At 38.5% G+C, this 20,517-nt stretch overlaps 1 protein-coding gene and 5 non-coding genes across 6 annotated transcripts; 3 read left to right on the forward strand and 3 right to left on the reverse strand.

Annotated features, from left to right (window-relative positions):
* The first annotated feature begins 2,100 nt into the window (after window positions 1-2,100).
* Window positions 2,101-2,183, forward strand: TRNAL-CAG (transfer RNA leucine (anticodon CAG)). The gene has a single exon. It is a non-coding gene; the product is annotated as a tRNA-Leu (tRNA).
* A 902-nt stretch (window positions 2,184-3,085) lies between these two features.
* TRNAT-AGU (transfer RNA threonine (anticodon AGU)) lies at window positions 3,086-3,159 on the reverse strand. Its single transcript has one exon. It is a non-coding gene; the product is annotated as a tRNA-Thr (tRNA).
* Window positions 3,160-5,332: 2,173 nt separating this feature from the next.
* Window positions 5,333-5,406, forward strand: TRNAI-AAU (transfer RNA isoleucine (anticodon AAU)). The gene has a single exon. It is a non-coding gene; the product is annotated as a tRNA-Ile (tRNA).
* Window positions 5,407-5,707: 301 nt separating this feature from the next.
* Window positions 5,708-5,779, reverse strand: TRNAH-GUG (transfer RNA histidin (anticodon GUG)). Its single transcript has one exon. It is a non-coding gene; the product is annotated as a tRNA-His (tRNA).
* Window positions 5,780-8,165: 2,386 nt separating this feature from the next.
* Window positions 8,166-8,239, forward strand: TRNAI-AAU (transfer RNA isoleucine (anticodon AAU)). Its single transcript has one exon. It is a non-coding gene; the product is annotated as a tRNA-Ile (tRNA).
* An 855-nt stretch (window positions 8,240-9,094) lies between these two features.
* On the reverse strand, window positions 9,095-18,712 carry CPOX (coproporphyrinogen oxidase). The gene is made up of 7 exons (XM_026681747.2): window positions 18,133-18,712; window positions 15,922-16,065; window positions 15,275-15,385; window positions 14,415-14,556; window positions 13,901-14,119; window positions 12,055-12,159; window positions 9,095-11,510 (listed from the first exon to the last, which is right to left on the reverse strand). The coding sequence occupies exons 1-7, from the start codon at window positions 18,620-18,622 to the stop codon at window positions 11,423-11,425; spliced, it is 1,299 nt and encodes a 432-aa protein (XP_026537532.2). The 5' UTR covers window positions 18,623-18,712; the 3' UTR covers window positions 9,095-11,422.
* Between the last annotated feature and the right edge of the window lie 1,805 nt (window positions 18,713-20,517).

Raw genomic sequence — 20,517 nt, forward strand, 5'->3', positions numbered from 1 at the left:
GAACTCACACCTTGAACTGGAACCAGAAACAAACCAGCATCCAATGAAGCTCATGCAGCAAAGGTGTTACATGTGTCATTCTTGGGATAACCAAGATTGCTTTGCAACCACATTCTGCACCAACTGATGCTTCAAATATTCTTCAGGGTAGCCCCATGTAAAGCACATTGCAATGGTCATATGGAGATGACCAGACATGAGTGACTGATGGGTTTCCTGGTTCAGGAAGAGGCCTATCTGGCATGCCACAGTTTGGCAAAGGTCCTCTTTACCTCAACTACTGCCTACTCCTTGAGCAGGAGTCATGATTCCAGGAGGACTCCCAGATTATGCACCGGATCTACCTGAGCAACCAGGGGTGGGATACGACAGGGTTAACTAACGGTTCAGGATTTACGAGCTTCCCTGCATGCTGCGAGCCACGCACCTGTAAATCGTCATCAGCACTGTGTGCAGAGCAGCCTTTGAAACAGCCCTCTTTTCCTGCTTTTTTTAACTGCAGCTGTGCCTCGTTCAGCAGCTGAAGTTGAAAAATCAGGAAATAAAGATCAGGTAAGAGCCCGGGTGGGCAGGTGCGCAAAAACATCAGCAGACATAAAACTGGTTCTGTCTGCTGCCCTTCAGAGCTACCAGTTCTACAGAGGTGGACAGAACCGGTAGGAACCCTCCCCTGTGACAAACCCCTGGATATAGAGGAGTCCACTACTCACAGCCACTGTCTCACCTGGGTTCAGCAGAAGACTTGTTCCCCATCCAGGCACCTGGTAACACATATTACATTCATATGCTACAACATACTTGGAGCTACTGCACCAGAAATTGAACTATTAAACTGATTTTAATGCAGTTGGATTTATTATATAATTGTACTTTCATTTTGCTGTTTTGTATTGGCTTTTACTGTAGCTCTGGTATGATTCTTAAATCTTCAGATTGTTTATACATTCCATAAATAAGCACATTGTGGATAGAAATGCAGAAAGATGGACATTTCTGCATGCAAATGTGGCTCAAATATTCTTCAATGTTCAGGTGAGGACTGGTCACCCTGATGTTGATAAGACTAGCAATTCTCAATAACAGTGAGTGCTTCTTCAGTCAATTGTACTAGTTAATGATAGATCTAGAAGCTGTTGTATACATTCCTATGACAACTCCAGTTTCCCCTGTGTCTTGTCACAGATCCACAGAAAAATCAGCTGAGGGAATACAGAATAGCTGTCCAGTGTGGGGATTATCAGTACTTGACAAAAGAAGTCCAGTGAAGTAGTTTGGACATTTACTGAATAATCCAAGAAACCAATATGAGAAGCTGATATTAAGAATGGTGTGGTTCTTTAAATATGCTCCTGTGTCTTGGTGAAAAAAACAAAATTAAAGCTTATTTCATGTTATAATTGGATACATTACAAAATGTATAACTTTGGATAAATTCTAAAATGCATCACTTTAAAAAATTGAGTTTGCTATATTCTAAAGACGGTTCAGAATAGTTTAAAAAGTTAAAATATAGAGCAGTGTTTAATCTTAACATGTGGTCCTAGGACCTCAACTGGATTCCCCAAGATTCTCTGGAGTCCATAAAATCAAAATGATTGGCCTAGTTAATGTTGAAAAGTATTACAATATTAAAAATCAAACAATTGTGAGGAGCGATAGTGGCAGTTAATGCATTGATTTTAATTTTACATATAAATATAATACATACAAGCATTGGTTCTTCATAATTTTTAAAAATGGGAAAAGACCTGAGAGAAAAAATTCAAGAAACATTGATATAGAGGAACTTTTGCATCTGTTTTGAATTATGAATTTGTCGCTGATACAGCCACTGGTAACCTGTTTAATACTGAGAAGTAGACAAGACTACATGTAACTTATCTAAAAGTAATGGCCATAGGAACATTGGTAAACTTAACTCCCATATATTCAGTTTGAGACATGAGAAAATGTGCATGGTTATCCAAACAGCAATGGAAACATCAGTAGAATCCCTTGAATAAAATCTAAAATGTTTTGAACCTAAAGCAGAATTTTAAGTGTGAACGTCTCATCTGTTGTAATTCATTACTAATAACAATTTATAAAATAAGCACGAATGTCAGGATGGCCGAGCGGTCTAAGGCGCTGCGTTCAGGTCGCAGTCTCCCCTGGAGGCGTGGGTTCGAATCCCACTTCTGACAATATCTGCTTTTTATTTCCTGCCATGTTAATATAAGACTTCTTGCAAAGAGCCTGCTGTTTTGCAAATTGGAACGCGATCACTTAATGAAAAGGATACCCTTAGGTTAGCATATACAAACATGTAACAAGCGTTCCCTCTGTATCCCAAGAAGGGGGCCGCTGCACGCAGGAGACACGACGGTTTCACGTAAAGAACTGAGGCCCCCTTCCGCCGGTTTGGCGTCGCTTCGTTGAGTAAGATCAGAAGCGCTGGAAACCCGACAAATCTTTCGGAGGGCAACCTGCACGAGCCACAATTTTTTTTTTTTTTTTTTGCAAACGGGCCCTTGTGAATGCGTTTGCTTGAAAAACTTGCTGGTTGTTCCGCCTTCTAGTAGGCTCGGCTCTATTCTCTTTCATCTTGTGACTGCTCAAAATTTCTTGAAAAGAGTCTTACTCTGCAGAAGCTCAGGTGCCCTTTTGTACAATAACCTCAGACGATCTGTAGCACACCAAATGCCACGTCTAGAGAGGTGTGAGAACCCAATGTAGGAAAAGGGACAGTCAAAGGAGATGTTTAGTTTGATTCTGTTTAATTCTTAAAAACGCTGTAAATTCACTTTCGTTTTTGGAATTATATTAATAAACAGAGGTGCAATTTAAATAATCTGCTGAAAATCCAACAAATGGGAGAAATTAAATATATTGTAGTGGGTCAAACATAAATATTCCGCTTTACCTCATATTGTGTTTTGGATTTTTCTTCTGATGCTTTTATTGGGCTTCAGCTCATTCTTTCTGACCAAAAACCTTTTGCCCTACAATGCAAGAGTATGTTCTATGTGACACAGAACGTGTATGGCAATAAATACAATACAGCAGTTGAAAACTAAACCCTTGTTCACCTTGAGAGAGACATCATAGGCACCGCTGGGATTCGAACCCAGGATCTCCTGTTTACTAGACAGGCGCTTTAACCAGCTAAGCCACGGCACCTAACCTTGGCCGCAAATTCTTCCAGGAGACTCTCTAAAGAATAAAATCATTTTAATTTTTTTTTTTAAAATAATAGGTGAATACATTACCCAGGAAAAATCTATCCTGCAGCCTAGAGTAGCAAGTCTATCTTTATTTCCATATTTTGGTCAGGTGAACCCAACCACAATGCTATCACGAGCTGATCTCAAACAAACTTTATCTTTATGGTTGTCAGTAAAAAAAATAAATCTAGAGCACTGCTTTTTGTTATCATCTTTTCATATATTAAATAAAAAAGATTATGAACTGATTTTCCTAAACTCTTGTGTTCTCTTTAAGTACACTGACTCTTGCTAATGCATTCTCTGCAGATATAATATTGGCTGCATCACCCTTGTTAAACAAAATACAATGTCAAAATCCGGTTACATTTGTTTTTGGCTTTAAGGAGTGCCAAAGGAAAGAAAAATACAATATCGTTTCAAAGCACAGATAGTAAGTTCAGATACTGCCACTTTGTTCCTAATTTTAAGGTAAGATTGCTGAAAGAAGCTCCAACTTGCAAAAAATGAGTTAGTGAGCATATATGGAGAACATAAACAACCGGTGACAAAGTTAGACTCAAGAACACACATAAAGTAAAAACCTAACTTTTGCAATGTTTTAACTAATTTTACTTCAAAGATAGCCAATGTCCTGATATCCTGCCCTCAGTTCTATCTGGTTGCACTTTCCAGTCCTTTCAAAAGAGTTTATATTGTCTATATCTCCAATCAGAATTCATATGGCACACCTAGTGCATTTTGTTAGCCCTACACTGCAGTTGGTATATTGTACTGTGGTTTAAGACTCACTGCAGACTCAGTCAGCAATTCATGGTTAATAAAATTATGCTCAGGAATGGCAGGATATTTCAGTGTAAACAGAAAATCTGTGTTTCAGTTTCTGCAAGTTAGGGCAGAGCTAGGAACATCTCCAAAATCCAGACAACGTGTTTTGACAATTAAAATATTTAACTGTTGGCTGAAGAGCCTATGAATGGACTCAGATAATCACCTCAGCTATGTTTTGAAGAGTAAACTGTCAACAAATCCTCTCACATTTGAGCTGCCTGTAATATAAACACCATTCTACAAAATGGATTTTCTTTTCAGCTTCCAGTTCAAACTTGAAATCGTGAAGGGTATGAAAATGGTTTTTCTCTCCCTCTTTGGAATATCATCCCTGCAGAACTTACACTGACCCCCACTTTGACACTTTTCCATAATGCGCTCAAGCCAATGGGCCTGGGGAACCCAGAATGGGATGGAGCCCATGTGTCCATTTAAATGAAGTCTGAGGAAAGCAGAAGTGTAAAATTTAAGATGTTAATGAGGAAGAAAAATCATAAGGTTGTTTGGAGTTCAAGAGAGACAAAAATACCAATCAGTGCTAACAAGCTTTGTCTTGTCAGAAGATAAACTCCATAATCCTATCCTGACCTGGGGGGAAAACATTTTTTTTAATCTTTTCAGTTTAGCAACGTTAGAAGCTAATGAATCAATCCATACCACAATAGGATAAAGTTTTCTACATTCCAGTCTGCAATCGTTTGATCACTTGAAAGAGAGAAAAAATAGTCAAACTACAAAAAGCTATGATAGTTACGAAGTACAATACTACAGGGTCCATCTTTGCAGAAATATTATATATATGTAGTGCTCCAGCTGTTAAGGATATCTTGTTTGACTGTAAACTGTACTCCGTGGCCAGGAACAATTACTTAAAATCTAAGAAATCGTGAGACACACAGAATAAAGTATACTATTTGCAGAGAATGAATTTGGATTACTAGAAGTCTTTCACACTAAAGGCTAAGCAAAAAGGAGTGGACCATTTAAACTGAGCTTGATTACAGGAATGACGATATATTGGACAATTGTGTGTGTGTGTATTGTTTTACAGCTTCTTAGTACGGTTAAATAATTAATTTAAAAACTGCTTGAATTGAAAACTCTTAGTTTTCCTTCACACTGAAAATACTTATATAAATTCTAGTTTGGAGAACGTTCTTGAACATATTTAATGAAAACGTTTGTTTTCCTAATGAAAAATATGCGTGTTAAACAGTTATCTGGAGACATTTAAAACGATCTCATTTTAAGAATTGATTTTCTGAACGAGAGAAAACTTACAGCATTGCTTCGCAACTGGCCGGTTAGCTCAGTTGGTTAGAGCGTGGTGCTAATAACGCCAAGGTCGCGGGTTCGATCCCCGTACGGGCCAACTGTTTTTTGTTTTCTTTGAACGAAAACAATTGTTTCGCGTTTTCTCACATTATTCAGTTTGCTTTCCAGTATATAATTTAGGTTTTGCTGAGATTTCAAATTGTCCTCTGTATCAGATTGTACAGCACCCGAAATGTGCATTTTGAATCCCCTATACTGCCTATTTAACAGTGAAAAAATAAAACGTTTTGTTCCACCGAAGAAGGAATTATTACAGAAAAGAATGAAGTTACTTTTAATATAGTCTATCATACTTATTAAATGGGACATTAGAAGGCGAGAAAAATTGAATGAGGAACTGCCGTGACTCGGATTCGAACCGAGGTTGCTGCGGCCACAACGCAGAGTACTAACCACTATACGATCACGGCGCGCCACTGGAGAGCCGATAAACACATTTGGTAAAATGATACATAACAGACTTGCCAAAAAAAAAAAGGACAACTAACAATGGAGCATAAAGCCTATTTGGTTTTTCTCTTTTCCGAGATACTTTCTCTGGAACTTTAAAACTCTCTTGCTTTATTTTTGCTTTGGGTTTTTAATCAGCAGAAACAAAAGGGACAAAAAGAGGGTTAACCAGCAAAGGAGAGCGAACCAGGCGGCAAGAATCCGTTTCTTCCCACGTGTTGAGCCTTGAGCAACCCGATGCCGGGTGAGCGAGCGCGGCTTTTCAAACCGAAGCAACGTTTCGGTTGCCAACGTTTTGGTTGCCACTTCTGCCACGTTTCAAAGAACGGAGGGCGAGGCAAAAAAAAAGACCATATAACTTCAGAAAGGTATTTCCATAAATGTGGGCTTTTAAATCCGGCTACTAAACAGCGGACTGAATTCAAACTCCTTGTTGTTGAGGAAAGGGTTATATCAGCTGAGCTCTCCCGCAGCTCGGTGGAGCTTATGGGAACTGAAAGTTGCTGTTACAAAACTGTAAGCAATACATTAGGAATACGTGGTTTCGATTAAGTGGGTTTAATCCCGAGCCTTTGCTTCTTGTGTACAACGGGCTACGTATAAGCTGCCCGTTCTTTGCAGACTTCGCACTAGCAAGATATCCTTCAAGCCTTAATAGGTTGGAAGATTTTGGAAAAGCTCCTGAACTGAATTGCTGATGCTTCTTAGACTTGAGATAATGTATTGCCCTTAAAATGACACGTGATTATGGGTGGCTCTCTATGGATAAAATGAATCCATTTATTTGGGGTTGGGAGCACTCATAGGTTTAAACGTGATTGCTATTCTCAAAGCAATGCATACCAAATTTGGAAGATCTCATGTTAAATTCACAACAGCCCAAAGTGTGAAAAGATCAGAGTTGTCAAGTTAGTTTGACGCTGCTGGGCCTGTCCGACTTTAATTTTACCCTTCCCAGTGAAGCTTATTGGAGGATCTTGGAACTTTTGATCTCCTCCTACTCCCCTAGATTGAATTGAATTTTATAGGATAAAACAAGGGAAGAACCCCGTTGAGTCTTCATGGATGGTGAGGGATAGAGGGTCACAACTGGGAGAACAACTATGTCGGCCAAACAGGAAGAAACCTATCAACCAGATTGCACAAACACGTCCTGGCCATCAAGAGACATGACCCTCTATCTCTCATGTCCGTCCACGAAGACTCAAAAGGACACAAATTTGATTTAACTGGACCACAGTTGTAACCCAGGGGAAGTCAAGGAAAGAAAGGGAATTCCTGGAAGCCTGGTTTTCCACCAATAAATCAATAAAGAGATTGCCATTGACCCAATCTATCAACCACTTAGAATGAAAGATCAACATCAACCACGATCCCGAAGGCAGCATTTAAAAACCAACGAACAGCCACGCTGCAAACAAAGTTATAACTCGACAGATCACAAGAAATTGGACCACATCACACATAGCTGATCAAATCAACCCGAAACCAGACCATGACATCTGAACAAACCCGAAACCAGACCATGACATCATCAGAAGACATCAGCACTAATTTACACTAATTTCATCACACATACTTAAAACCAAGGCCTATAACTCAGCAACTACAACCAGCCAATCATACAAACTGAAATCAGACCAGGATTCAGAAGGGTATTTAAAGGCCAGTGCTCCCCTAGACAAGCCATAAGTACAATCCAAAGCGCACTGAAGATGTTTCCTCAAATGGGGATGAAACTTTTGTGACCAAATCGCCAAGCTTGGAGCTCAAACCGACAACATAACTACCAACCCGAGCTACTAATATTCAAAGATAGTATTGTAAATGTTTCTTGGATGAGAAACGAAATGTTTTGTTCTTCCTCAAAGAAAAAAGTCCAACTTTTGAAAAAGGATCTTTGAGTTACCTTCCCTGCCTTTAACAAGGAAATCAAGGCTATGGTTTCTTCGTATGAATTGTGATTTTGACTTCTGGGAAAAGTTCCAAATTAATATCTGGCTTCACTGGTGTCATGAAACATTATACTGAATTTTTTTTATATATAGAAACCTGTTTTTTGCTGGCAGGGAGTCTGTCAAGTTTGTCAATGGTGAGGAATAAGGCAAAATAAATAGCCTTTGGATTGTCAGAGCACTATCTTCTTTACCCTTAAATGCCAGGTAAAGCCCAATACCATGTACAGTGCAGTTTCTAAAAAACATATTCAGGTCAATGGTACAAACTTAATCACATCACCTGATTTTTGGACATCCCTGTTTATTCCCCATTCTGTATTTTATCAAGTCTTCCTGATGAAAGGTCTGAAAACCATGGATACTTGCAGGTATTTGGGACGTACCAACTGGCCGGTTAGCTCAGTTGGTTAGAGCGTGGTGCTAATAACGCCAAGGTCGCGGGTTCGATCCCCGTACGGGCCAACTGTTTCCTGTTTCTTTTCTAAACGGAAACAATTGTTTCGCGTTTTCTCACATTATTCAATTTGCTTTCCAGTATATAATTTAGGTTTTGCAGAGATTTCAAATAGTCCTCTGCATCCGATTCATAATGTACAGCACCTGAATTGTGCATTTTGAATCCCCTATACTGCCTATTTAACAGTGAAAAAAATTACGTTTTCTTCCACTGAAGAAGGAATTATTACAGAAAAGAATGAAGTTACTTTTAATATAGTCTATCAATGGTACAAACCTAATGGTTATCACAACGCCTAATTTTTGGACATCCCTGTTTATTCCCCATTCTGTGTTTTGTCAATTCTTCCTGATGAGAGATCTGAAAACCATGGATGTTTGCAGATATTTGGGTCCCAGTATTTGAATTTAATGGTATGACATGTAGCTGAACCCAAGATTTGGTTTACACAACAGCTAACATATTTAAGCTTTGCATGTTAGATGTTTTGATTATAATGCTGAATCCATTAAAGAATCATTTAAGTTAAATGAGCCATTTAGGCCACTGAGTCTAGCTCCATGTTTGGTGTAGAAATACACAAAGAATATCTCCAGTAGAAGGGATTGTTTAGCGTAACAAATATTTGAACCCACCCAAACAGAAGCACATTATCATCCTGGAATTGATTCCCCTTTCAAACTGGTATTATAGTTAGGATTCTTCTCTCCTAACTTTTATGCTGCATCATCATTCTTTAAGATTACTTCATGGTCTGAAGTCTTGAGTAATAAAAAGTTAAATTACTCAACATGAACTGAAATGCTTTATCAGAAATGTTAGCACTACGATGCTTGAAATAAAAATGCTACACAAATGTGTTTGTAGATCCAAATCTTTTATTCAGTTTTGGTTTTACAATACAGAAAAAATAAAGATCCCGCTATCAAAAATAATGTATCAATAACATATTGTGGCAGTACAGAAAACATTTTCAATTTTGCAAAACTCTGAAACAAAATTAAAAGCAAAAATTGAGAAAATCCTTATTCTTGCTCAAAATTGAAACACAATGTTTTAAAATGCTGCTGCAAATCAGAGGTCTAAAATTTTAAAAGTAATCATGTTAATGCCTCCTGCATATTTAATTAACAACACTCTTAGGAACATGATGCTGAAAAAAGCATATCAAACTAAGGAACATCTGATCAAAGAGAATATTTGCAGCTCAGGTTTGAACTGGGGAGGGTGTCCTCTGGTGCTCTCTGAGCTAGATGGTTTTCTTTTAGACATTTCATTACCAATTTAGGTAACATCATCAGTGCACTGATGCCCAGCAGTAATGTTATTTAACTTGGTAATGAAAAGTCTGTAAGAAAACCACATGAAGAGCCCACAGTAAGGAAGATATTTAGCACACTAACTGGCAATTTACCAATCACATTAAAGCATTGTCTGCAACAGCTTGAAATGCCTGTTCGTCTGTTCCATAGTTCTAGATTTTTATTTTTCTGCACCAATAAACACTGAAGAAAGTTTAAAGATGCATACAAATAATGAAGAAATAGTGTGAAAAAGTTGGGTTCACTAAGAAAATCTCAACTTTCTCAAGCTCATAAAGATGGGGAAACACCCATACAAATTTTGAATGTATTGCTATTCTTAATGTTAGAGAAGTTATTGAAAATGTCTAGAGATACTCATGGCTTTCCCCCTTCAGTTTCTGTCTGATAATGCTGAAGATCTATCTAGTAGACAAAACCAGAAGAGCTTCTTTTTCTTAAAATTTTCTTAAATGTTAGTTGTTTTTCATTTATTCTTTGCCAATATTCAAAACACAAAGTTGAACTTAAGCCAATGGTTTAGATTCAAAGATATCTTTCAGAACCTCATTCTAATGCAGCCCATTATCTCCTTAGAAGCAGACCAGGGTGAACCCAGGCGGCTTGCTGACAAGTACGGTAATCTGGTTATTCCAGCTGTGATGTGAGTTTTACATTTTTCTAAACCATTGTTAATATATAGCAGTTTGCAATTCCATCCAGGATTCCTGCAAACCCTTTTTATTGACTTGGCTTCAAAAAAAATATTAATGGGATTAGCTGGGGACTTAAGTCTCTGTTGACAAAAATGTAAAAAAAAAAAATGGCCAAAATTAAGCATTAGATATCTCTGTTCCTCAGAAGTTTGTTTCTGTCCTTACCATTACTTAATTCTTAAAACTTGAATTTGGACTATCCCAGCACATAGTTTACTGAAGGAAATACTTCTCTATGATTGTCTCAGCAAAAACCATATGTTTATGCACATACATGCAGTTACTTTATGAAGAATTGATTATTAGCACTTCATATAAGACTGTTACCTTCTCCCGAACATGTTTGCTGAGAAACATATTTCAAAAGAGTACATGAGAAAAATATTGGTAACCCGAGGAACAATACTACCTTATACTCTTCCTGAATTTAAGTTCCAATGTGTTCAACTGTTCAAACATAATGAATTTACACTTTTATGAATTTACATTTATCAAATTTACTACAGAAATTTAATTTGTTTTCATTAAAAACTCGGTGCCAAGTGCTATACAAATGCAAAACCAGGAGCTTGGGACCCTGATAAAAGGCTGGGCTGTATTTCACCTACAGTCAAGTACTGTGCTACTAAGATAATTTATCCATTTGTTCCACCATAACTGATAGTAGCCAATGCAGACATTTTTTCTGCAATTTAACAGATGATTACAAATCAGATGGACTAGCATTTCAGTTTAAATTACAAAAATCATTCTACTGGAAACTGATTGGCAAGAAACCAGAAAGACCTCAGGCAACAGAAGGCTGAACTGAATCATCAACAATTGTTTTTTTGTGAAAAGTATGAAAGTGTGTTTAAATCTCTGAAAGAGGGACATGTAGTCTACACCTCAGTAACTTGCAGCACTTCACTACAGTCTGTTGTTCAGTGCATGATTTCTTGCCTTACTAGATCTTTACAGTTACATTAATACAAATGGTCAAGAATCTACAAAGGAGCAGTAGGTGGGTTCTAAGAGAACATTCACAGAGGATAGAATCTAATACTACTCCTAAGGCATGAGGTGAGAGAATAGATAAACATTCATTAACTGCCATGCAGTGACAGGTGGATTTGGGAGTCGGCAGCAGAACAAGTTCTTTCCTCATCACTGAACATGGCCAGCATTCTATTCACTGTGCCCAGTCTTTGGGATGGCGCAAAACTTCTAGGATTTCTGCTTCCTTGGAATTCTCTGGTGGTAAATGCATGTATTCCCATCTGAAAAATGGATGTGTGCAAAACAACTGTTAGTACTTTTCCCCTTATACACTATTTACAATGTCAGGTTTTAACATCCAAAGCAAAAAATATGATCTGTCCATTTCATTCTTACCTTATTGTGAATTTACCCCTGTTAACACTGTAAATAAAGCTTACCCAATAAAAATCTGTATAGCAGAGAAAAGGATTTACTTTCTATTATTTCCCCCCAAATATCAACACACAATTTCTAAAGCAAACTGCAGCTGAGCTTGAAAGACAAGGCAAAGCAGGCTATGCAGGTAAGACAGAAATAGAGAATTTCCAGAATGTCCTAGTTTCATTTATGTCCCTTGAATATTCTCCAACTAACTCCCTCTCCCCAGCCAAACAGACTCTCAGTTCAATCTCCATCCTAGTCTAATGCTTGGGAGAAGAGTTTGGTCTTCATGGCCCTCCAGAAGGCCAGATAAAGAGAATGGCTTTAAGTTTACTGCAATTATATCCCATCTTTTTTTTTAAAAAAGTACCTCACAAAGTGGTTTTGCTATTATGACCTTACCTGGCAGTGAGTGGCAGAGACATAAGAATACTTTCAATTCTTGATCCTGGGGTTGCAAGGCCAAACTTTGTGCCTCTATCATACACAAGATTGAATTCCACATATCTGTTGGAAACAAACGACGACAAAGGCATTCCTCTAATATCTTAAATGGCACTATTTTTTCTGATTTTGCTAACCACTGAAAAAAGCAAAAACAACATGGCACACTGCAATTTAATTACTGATCCTGCCTAGCTTTTACTCTGGCTTTCAACATTTCACAAAGCATTATTTACCTAGTTTTAGGATAGCCCTCAGAGACAACTATTAAAACACACATAGAAAGTCTTGAGCTGAATGCTCAATAGTTCAGGTTTCCATGGCTGCACAGACTCGTGAAACACATATTAATGAACTGTCATCATAAAGAGCAGTTTTAGAAATTATCTCCCCCCCACCCATTCAGATCCTTGGATAACAAACAGAAGCATCATTGAAACATGTAGTAACATTTTTATAACAATAATGGATCTAACAGCATCTTTCTAAAAGTATGGGGAATGTATTGTACTCTTACAAAGTAAATTATCCATCTTTTGCCACTTATATAATTCTGGAAAGAAGATAAGGAGATGAGGGGAATATGTCTTCTCTATACAAAATCCTTATTAACTTATTGCTCATATTTCCCTATTTTTTTTTTTTAAAAAAAACTTCATTTGTCTTCTTCACTGGAACAAATATTAAATTTATTATTTAATAAGATGTTTGAACTATAACACAATTTTCTAGAATATTTATTGGTCCTTTCACCCTAATGCATATATTTCTATAGCTTACAATAAAATTATAAAATATTTTTTATCATCATACAGGGTCAAGAACAGTTAATCATATGTTTGATGGAAAGACCGGATAAAATGTCAATAAGCATAAAAATAAATCAATTATTTTAAACTAGAAATCAAAGGGACAGTGGAGAGGATACTGAAATCACAACTGACATCTTCATATATGGCAAAAATTGGTGTCTGTCATAAAGATCAGAATCAACAATTTATAATTTGGGAAGAAGATAAAGAACTGATGGTAGAAATAGGGATAGTAAGATACTGCATTTTATGTGTACAATTTTGACTTATAAAGTTTCCTATTAATTTATTGTATTGTTATTTCTGTGGTTAGCCATAGAAAGACTAAGTATGACATGATACAGCATCTATTTCATAAAATGAAATGTGGGTGACAGTTACTTCATTTCAAAAACCTCATTCTTATCTTTCAGACCAGCCATAAGAAATGACAGTGGGTGGAGGTGGGGCTACAATAGTTACATGCCACATGGTTTATCATAAGACACAAAAGGCATTTTTTATTTAAAAAAATAAAGCCTAATCCAGAAAAATAGAATTCAATTCCATCTAAATAGAATGGGTAACATCAACAATTGTCATATCATCAGAAGACCTTAAGTTTAGAATTGGTGGATAGTTCCAACACTCAAAAACATGAAATAAAGCTATTTGGGAATAGCAGAAATCTTAAAATATAAACATGGAATGAGCCAAAAACACATACTTTGACAGCATTCAAAGTTTTAAAACCTTTTCCAAAATCATATTAAGATGTTAGTGCTTAATTTTAAAGTGCTGTACAATATCCTTGGAAATAAAAGATGGGAGGCATGTGTGTTGCAGTTATTAGATCTGAGTCTTCCAAAAGCCATAGTAATAGAAAATCTGGATGTTAGTTTCGAGGCACTAAGCCAGAAAATATCGGCTAAAGAGCCAAAATGTTTGGATTAGTGGTTCCAAAGAGTGTCGCAATCTTCTATCCTGATACTCAAAATGCTTCTCTTACTCACCTCCCCCTACGGATCTGCTGCCATAATTTTTCTTTTGGTGAGAACTTGTCCTGTGAATGTTTCTTCACAATGGGAATGTAACAAGGCACAATAGCTTTGGCGCAACTCTGCACAAACTGAAAAACTTCTTCTTTTGAAGGCGAGTCCAAATCATCAAAGAAGATGCCTCCTATTCCCCTCCGTTCTCCACGGTGTGTGATATAAAAATATTCGTCACACCTGTTAACCCCAATAGTGCTGGTTAAATGGATAACATAGACACAGAAATCTGAAAGACTGAGTCAAAATACAAGAAAACAACCTAGTGGGACTGCTTTATTTCAAAAGTAAACTTACTGTATTACTAAACAGAAAATATTGCAATGTTTTCTAAAACTGTTTTAAAAACAGAAAGACCTTTAAGCACTTTCCTGGGTAGAAGAGAGAACTATTAATTTCAAGAGCTAAATATACATTTAGCTTCATCAGTTCCAAGAATGACAGAAAAAAATTCTGATATGAAATTTCTACATACCATTTCTTGAACTTAGGATATAGCTCAGGATTATGCTGATCACAGGCATCCTTCAGAGTTTTATGAAAATGAATAGCATCTTCTTCATTCAAGTAAGTTGGCGTGAGGTCTGTTCCACCACCAAACCACCATTGTTTAGCACCTAAAAGAACAGAAAAGGACCATCATTTCTTTTTCTTATTTGTTTTGTAGATACTCTTGTAAGAATCATCATGTCCATTTAGTTACAACTCATCTTTAATGCAGAAAAACAGCTATTATGATCTTAAGGACTTAATTTAACTTTAAGAGACTCATTACATGCATAGTTACTCCTCAGGTTTAATGTCATACAAAGGCAAACAAGTACAGCGTGCATATAAAAAGAAAGATACTAGTTCGGTTTCTTGGACACACAATTTATCTCTCTCCAAAAAAAGTTTCTTAAAATAAGACCTTCCTTGTAAAATCTTGTGCTCAACAACTACTACCTTATTTTTTTTTTCCAATACAACTAGCCTTTCTGAAATTTGTGAGCATGTGAATATGGCGCTAATGGGTGTGATAGTGTCTTTGGACAGCGCTGGCCCAATGGCCCTTGAAACAGAGATGAGCTAACTACCTTCTATAGTCGCTTATGACTAATGGAGTAAAATCTGTAGGGATTTTTACTGTTAATCATAAAGTTTCTTTTGTCTGTCTCTACTATTACTAACATGTCAGGAGTATCTCATCAAAATGATAACAGTAGCATCAAATGCAAGCTCAGCCCTCTTTGAGCATGCATGCAATGTCACAGTACACAAAAAAGAAGAAGGCTCAAGCATGCAACTTCTCCCTTGGGTAGTTTATATAACTCTGGATCAAGGTATAGCACTTACCATCTGCATCTTCAATTTCAAAGTATCTGTAATTGAAGTGTATAGTGGGAATGTAAGGATTCTTTGGATGAATGACAGAACTCACTCCCATAGCACAAAAGGGCAATTTTCCTAAATAGCAATGAAGAAAGAATGTCTTAGTCAACAGTGAAAATGTAAGTCCAGAGCTACTGTGAATCAAGCAGCATATAAATATAATAACTATTATGCATAATAAAACAATTCAAAAACAAAACAAAATTGCAAGCTTTCTAAATGTCCTTTTGACTCTGGATTTTACATTCCAGAAGCACCTCTGGATCTGCAACCTCTAAAAGAAAAGACATAATTGTTATTTAACATTTTGCAAGAAATAAGTTAATATGTCTTGCTATTCCGAAAAGAGTTTGAAAAAGATCTGAGGAAATTTCATATTTTTGTGTCAAGAATTTGCTATGACCCTCATTAACCAGAAAAAAATCATACTGATCTCAGTAGAGTTGACGTTGATATTAGCATGCAAAGAACTATCTATATCCGAAGAATACTTGTATGGTGGACTTGTGCCTAGCCCCCATGGGAAGCTGCATGATGGATTAGATTCACTTTTTGTTTAACTCAATAAAAGTTGTTAGATTCTTTAGCAGATTTCATGTATGAAACCTTACCGCTTTTGGTCTTCAGAGTTTTCCCCCTGCTTCTCATCTGCTGAGCTGCTTCTTCAGAAAGATGTCCAAAAACGACTGAAACGTTGACACCAGCCTTCTCAAAGATTTCGCCATCTTGAAGTACACAGGTGATGCCTCCACCACCTATTAAATAAAGAAACCAGCAATTATTTCAATGGCTAACTGATTTACAAATTTTAGAATAATATTTTCCAATTATGGACCTCTTCAGTTATCAAACAGATCCTTTGTTTTTGAATGCAGGCAGTTCAACAGCACTGTTTTTGTCAGGAGTAGCAATTGGCTTACAGGAGACCCAAGGAATCAAATTCTGTTACTCTTCGCTATGGCCTCCCAGCAATTAATTTTACAAGGGTACTAGGAATTGTGTGTAATTCAAGCAAGAACTGATGAAGGTAAAACTGATGTATTACATTTGCAGTCTCTGTGGCAAGACCTGGTTTATTTATTCAGAACCAACAAAACTGTTTTCTTTGCTTCTTTTGGGGGAAAAGGAAGCATAGTTAAAAATTTCACTGCCACAATGCCAAAATAATAAAAGTAGAGGTCAGGCACATTCACTGCCACAATGCCAAAATAATAAAAGTAGAGGTCAGGCACATTCTATTCAGCTCCTTTCCCAGCAGCATAGCATCTGAGGCATAAGACAAGTTATAAATGATAGTCTGTCTCTTAATTACTCTTAATTACTCAAAGATTTCAAAAGTGGTTTGCTACTGCCTCCTTCCTAGGGCCAAGAGAGAACGTGTGGCCCAAGATCACCAAGTGGCTTTATTTCTAATGGTCTTCTGGTTTATAGCCTGATGCCTTAACCACTATGCCAAACTGTCTCACTAAAGCTGTATATTAAAAGAGATAAAATTATGCTTAGTAAAAAATACTGGACATAAATTTTGTTGATCAAATTCGTACCACTTAAATGTCCTTCAGTAATGTCTAAATAATATCAATTGTGTTTCCTGAACAAGGACATACCACTGATTCCTTTTTTGGTCTGTAAAAAAGTAGGGGAATAATATTATACCTTTTACCTTTATGTGGCAGATAAAAGAGGGTAGAGGCAATGCTGCAATCAACAGCACACAATCAAAGTATTACTGTAGTATTTCATAACACAAACAGGTCTTTGCAGGAAATTTTGTATTACAGATACAAGCACACACAAATCGACAAAGAGTCAGCTTGATGTAGTAGTTGAGGTCATGGACCTCAACCTAGGAGATCCAGGTTCAAATGCACCTTCACTACAAAAGTTCACTGGGTGATTTTGAACCAGTTGATCTTTCCAGCCCAGCGTACCTCTCAAGCTGTTGTGGAGAAGAATTGGAGGAAGGAGTTCCATGTGTATCTCTTTGAGTTCCAGAAAGTACAGCATGAATCTGATAAATTATTTGCATCAATCTAGATTTAATCACTTGATATAGATTAAAGGATGTTGGGCTCTCTAGTTTTCTTAGTAACAATACCAATTTCTGGTAGCACCTTTTCCAACTAAAAAAATATTGAAAGGCATACATTATCATGAGTTGCACATCTATGCCTTTTAAATTAAATTTGTTAGTTATAAAGTTGTTACCAGAATCTTCCTGATTTTTTTTTGTTTGCATCATAAAACCAACATGGTTCTCCACCTACATAATACATACATGTTTTGCTGCTATCTTTTTGCAAGACTTTACAAAATATTTAGACTAGTTACCTAGTTACCTCTTATCCAAGTACTATATTAATTAAGTGCCACTCTGCAGGGCTGAGGTCGGTTTCCCACTACCCAGCTGGGTCTTCTATATTTTGTATTCCTGAAGATCCTTGAAGCAGCTTTTACTATCCTCCAAGTCCTTAGCCCTTTTGACACCTATCTCTTGGTGTCATGCAGAATCTTGGGCACTTCCATGCTGCTTTGCTTGCGTGTGTTTTTAAAACGGAATAAAAAGAAGTTTCAAAATGACTGAGACCTTTGAGGTGTTTATTACAATCTTGGATCTGCTAAAGGGAAAATAAGAATGCTACTCTATTCAGTGAAACTTGTGACCGAATGAAGAGGCCAGATTTCAGATCTAGCCAAATTCAGTTCCACACCGGCAGGCAGGGGCAATTACTCCGAATTAGTTCCAACCTGCAGAGGTGCCAGTCAGTGCGCGGCCCCCGAGAAAGGAACGCGCCCCCACTCTACCCCGGGATTCGGGTCACCTTCCTTCCTTTCCCAGCGGTCCACGGTGAAAGCGGCGCCGCGGTCGACCTGGGCCAGCGCGTTGCACACCTGGCTCTGCGTCTCCATGATGAGCAGCTCCATGCGACTTCGCATGTCTCCGCGCCGGTCGCGCAGCTCTCGCAGCCCGCTCACCGGAGGAGCCATGAAGCCCTCGCACAGTCTTGCCAGGTCCTCCTCGTCCTTCTTTCCCCACGGCTTTTCCGGTTCTACTTGTTGCTGCTGTTGCTGCCGCCGAGGCTGCTCCTTCATCTCCGCCCGCCGCATCAGTCCCAGCCCGGCCAGCACCGCCGTGGCTCCCGCAGTCCAGACGAACGCCGATCGCTGCCACCGACCATCACCCCAACGGGAAGAACCGCCCGGCGGCGATTCCCAAGAGCCAGAACTGAAGATCCTGGAGCAGCGCGGACCGGACCGGAGCCTGAAACCCCGGCCGCCAAAGTGGCGAACCCCGCACAACAGTAAAGACATGACGGCGAGCGCCCGGTTCCTTCAGCAAGCCGTCCGGATGGGCGCCAAGCCAGGAAAGTGCGCTGCGCACGCCCCTTCAGCTGCGAGCCCGGAAGGGGTGGGGAATGCAGAGCTATCATAAGCTCACGGGGAGGGAGTAGTTTCACTGGCAATCGTGCCCATCTCTTAACATTGCATTTAGACTACAACTCCCAGCAGCACCCGTGGGATAAAAGGGGCGTAAAGAAAGCGCTACGTTTCTTGAGGCGTGGGGCAGAATTCGCGTAGGAAGAGAAGGTTGCAGCGTCGTTGCGTAAAAATTAACAGGGTGTTTTCTTTACCTTCTCCTCGTGGTGGTGGTGGAGAGGTTTGTCAAATTCAGCGGCATGTGGCTCGTCATTAAGCATGCTTAAGCTTTTCAAACGTGGGACTTAGTTGCGACAAGCAGAAGAGTACAATGTGTTTATTAATTGCCCTCCGTCCCGCGTCCTGCAGTGTGTTGGTAATGGTTGTGCAAATTAAGTTGTGCAAATTGGTAAGTTGTGCAAATTGGTAAGTTGTGCAATTGTCCTTTGAGTTGAATGAGACCGAACGCCTATTTGGAAAGGGCATGTAATCTCGCTCGAGAGAAAAAACAACAGACAAGAAGCGATAAAGTGTGAATAACCAACAGAGGGTGGAAAAGGGAACTAACTTCCCAACTGTTACCCTCTCCTTCTCCAGATAAGGGCAAAACTGCTTTTGAATTCTGGTATTGCTCGGAAAGGCAGGGGATTCCTTACAATAGAAGACATCACAATTTCTACCCCTTCCTACTTTTTCTTCTTCGCTTGGACATACATTATGGAGCTTCGGCTTGATACAGAAAGGCACAAGCAAACACCTCCGCTTGGTCCCTTTGAAAGCCGGAAGGCAGGGATGAACCAGCAGCTCCCCCCCACCCACCCCCCCGCACTCCAGGCAATAAATGGGTGCAAAAATAGGCCCAAGGAGCTGGGTAGAACAGCATCTGTAACAAGCTACAATGGGGTCAAAAGAATTACCAAAAGTTGTGCCATTGAATCAATGGTCCAATAATGTAATGATGTTGGCCTTATGAGGTAAACCAGACAGGAAGCAGGCCAGGTGAGTTAATTCTACTTTTTTCTTTGGTTACATTACAGATCTTTCAAGTGAGTACATTTCTAACCAGCACCACCCCTTCTCTTTATATCCCAAGAAACCCTTCTGTGTTCACATTCCTGCCCTGGGCTAAGTTGTCTTTTATCTGATTTTCCGTTTCCCAAGGTCATTCCCACATACAAGATTTATCTGATGCAGATTGATAAATTGCAACATTTGCACAATCATGTCACAATGTACATCATCATCTACTCTTCCTTGTGCCTGGGACCTGTCCCCCCCCATCCCCCATGATACCCCCTCCCTAAAAGTATGGCTTTTATGGCCCTGATAGGGTAGACGCAACAAAGGTGCACACCTTTTGGAATGGAGCTGGATTTATACATTGCGATGTACCATAAACCTGACAATCACCATGATTTATTGTAGTATGATCCTTAGACAACACATGACTCGGTCATCGTTTCAGAGACATTTCCTTGCCGGATTCCTCAATGCCTTCAACAATGGCAGAATTAATGTACTGACTTCACTGGAAAAATTAGGATACATTCAGAGATTGTAAACAGCAAACATTGAACTGTATAGTGCAATCAAAAATCACTAATTGGCCAATTTGGCCAATTATAAAATTTGCCAAATTTGAGTCATGTTTCTGGATTTTGGACCCATTCTGTAAGTTAGTCCATTTGAGATACATTGGTTCAAAATTATTGCCCTAGAACACAGGTGTTAAGTTCGCCGCATCACATTGCTGTCACATGATGCTTCGCAATGTTTTTCCCATTTATGGA

The sequence above is a fragment of the Notechis scutatus genome, chromosome 5 (assembly GCF_049901735.1).
Source record: "Notechis scutatus isolate UNSWTSFEM ecotype Mainland chromosome 5, rNotScu1.2, whole genome shotgun sequence".
In the NCBI taxonomy this organism is placed as follows: Eukaryota; Metazoa; Chordata; class Lepidosauria; order Squamata; family Elapidae; genus Notechis; species Notechis scutatus.

What these genes read in the sequence shown, in the direction of transcription:
- CPOX (XM_026681747.2), bottom strand. Translation starts at nt 18,622, where the DNA reads ATGTCTTTACTGTTGTGCGGGGTTCGCCACTTTGGCGGCCGGGGTTTC. An exon ending in CCGCTGGGAAAGGAAGGAAG is followed by an intron (nt 16,066 to 18,132) that starts GTGACCCGAATC and finishes TTTATTTAATAG; the next exon opens with GTGGTGGAGGCATCACCTGT. An exon ending in AACTCTGAAGACCAAAAGCG is followed by an intron (nt 15,386 to 15,921) that starts GTAAGGTTTCAT and finishes ATTGCTATTTAG; the next exon opens with GAAAATTGCCCTTTTGTGCT.